Source organism: Morone saxatilis, unplaced genomic scaffold (assembly GCF_004916995.1).
Source record: "Morone saxatilis isolate NCDOM2014 unplaced genomic scaffold, NCSU_SB_2.0 Contig5, whole genome shotgun sequence".
NCBI lineage: Eukaryota > Metazoa > Chordata > Actinopteri > Moronidae > Morone > Morone saxatilis.
The window spans coordinates 25474601-25476428 of record NW_023340095.1 but is presented as its reverse complement, the minus strand read 5'-3'; the positions used below and the strand labels follow the sequence as shown (position 1 = coordinate 25476428).

General features: G+C 39.1%; 1 protein-coding gene across 1 annotated transcript in view; it reads right to left on the bottom strand.

Moving 5' to 3' along the window:
- Positions 1 to 8: 8 nt before the first annotated feature.
- Positions 9 to 1828, bottom strand: part of LOC118339225 (secretin receptor-like) — a gene marked incomplete in the record, with an annotated part of 20808 nt that continues 18988 nt past the window's right edge. The window contains 1 exon segment of the mRNA XM_035676795.1: positions 9 to 988. Within this exon segment, the coding sequence (XP_035532688.1) occupies positions 857 to 988 (132 nt within the window).

Genomic DNA, 1828 nt, shown 5'->3' with positions numbered 1-1828 from the left:
CAGAGACCCAACAGTACCACCATGAGCAAGCACTTGGCGACGGGGGCAATGTGTTAGGTAATCTAATTTTCTTATGATACCTATCGCCACAATAGCTTTAAAATGGAGCCTGCTAAAACCTCTGAAAGTGTGGAAGAGATAAGGATAATGGGGTCGCCAATCAGATTTTAGGCCCCCAATCTGGAAACGCACCTGGAACAGCTGCAACACTTATTTCTGTTGCTACTACAGGTATGCATACTGTTCTCCTAATAGCACAAACTCCAGTATTCTATTCTATTCTATTCTATTATTTCTGCCAGTAAAAATCAGTGCAGAAACACCAATTAAGTCAATCTGTAACACAAAGTGCACTACAAAATATTTACAGCAGAGGTGAGCAGAGGTGATGTTCAAAAGCAGAATGGATGAGATGGAGGAAAGTGTGTGCTGCGCTAGTTTAAATGATATTAGAGAGAAAGGTACAAACTGAAAACCACAGCATATTTACCTGGATATAAGAATTATTGTATTATTGTGTCTTTAAGTCATTATGATACATCATCTGGAAACCATGAATGTCTGGTAGGTGGATTTCACAGCAGTGAAAGTCCAAGGAACCGGCAAAACAGCTAGCATGGCTGAAAATGGATGATTCCATTGATGCTGAGCACTACAAGCTACCTTAAGCATGTATGTATTGTTTGCTGATTAAGCTAAATCTCTGTATTCTGTCTTTACATTGTAAAAAATATATTTTGGTTTATTGCATGTTTTGGTCTTGAACAGTTTGCTCAGGTCTCAATCAACAGCTGGTCTCTGCCTCCTTTAGACCCAATCTGGGCAAGTTCATGCTGGATGTTTTGGTGGTGATGTTTTAATGAGCAGAGTGATTATTTGTGGGGCCACCCCCACTCTGGCTCATGGAGCCACACTGTCTCCTGGGCTCTACCTGCAGATGCCGCTTCAGCCTCCACCTCCGCCACCTCCTCTGGATCTCGTTTTGCACCTGGATAAACATTTGCATTATTTGTAAGTTTCCGTATTACTCATTACTTGTTACTCTTCAAAATACTTATTACTCCCTCCCAACAATAATTAGTTACACTACTAGTTATATTACTTTTCTGTTACTCCCCCCAAAATTCAGACTTACAATGATTAAAATCCAGTTTTGTTTGTTAAAATCAAAGAAATATTTCCAGCTGTTTCCAGCATTTCTATCTCCAGACATTACAATCACAAAAATGAATTCAAGGATGTGACTGGATTGTTGGATTTCAGATCACTAGGTGGTTCCAATTATAGTAATTGAACTAATTATATTTTGGGGGAATAATTGTAATATTATTACTGAAATGTATTATTTATTAGTTACACTACTAGTTACTGTGGAAAGTGCTGGGAAACTGCAATATTATTATTAGTAATGCCTCAATGCCCAACACCAATCAATTAATTCTTTTTGAAACGAGGGAACTGCTTCCAAATATGTATTAGCGCCATTCAAACAGCACTTAATAGCTAGAGAGAGGGGGAGAGGGGGATAGAGGGTTAAAGAGAGAAGGACAGAGACAGAGACAAAGGTGCACAGCAACAGCAGTAGCAACAACTACACTAATAGTAGTGACTGATGATGATGAACATGAAGAAGTTGATGACGACGATGACAACAACGATGGGGGACAATGAGCAGTGATTATAGTAAATTGGTAACGGCAGTAATAATAATAGTAATAATAATAACAACAATAATATCAGTAATATTAGCAATGGGAGTCAAGCAGGACCATGGCAGGAGGCTCCACCAGGATCCATGAGAACCTGTAAGACGAGAAAGCACAAGAAC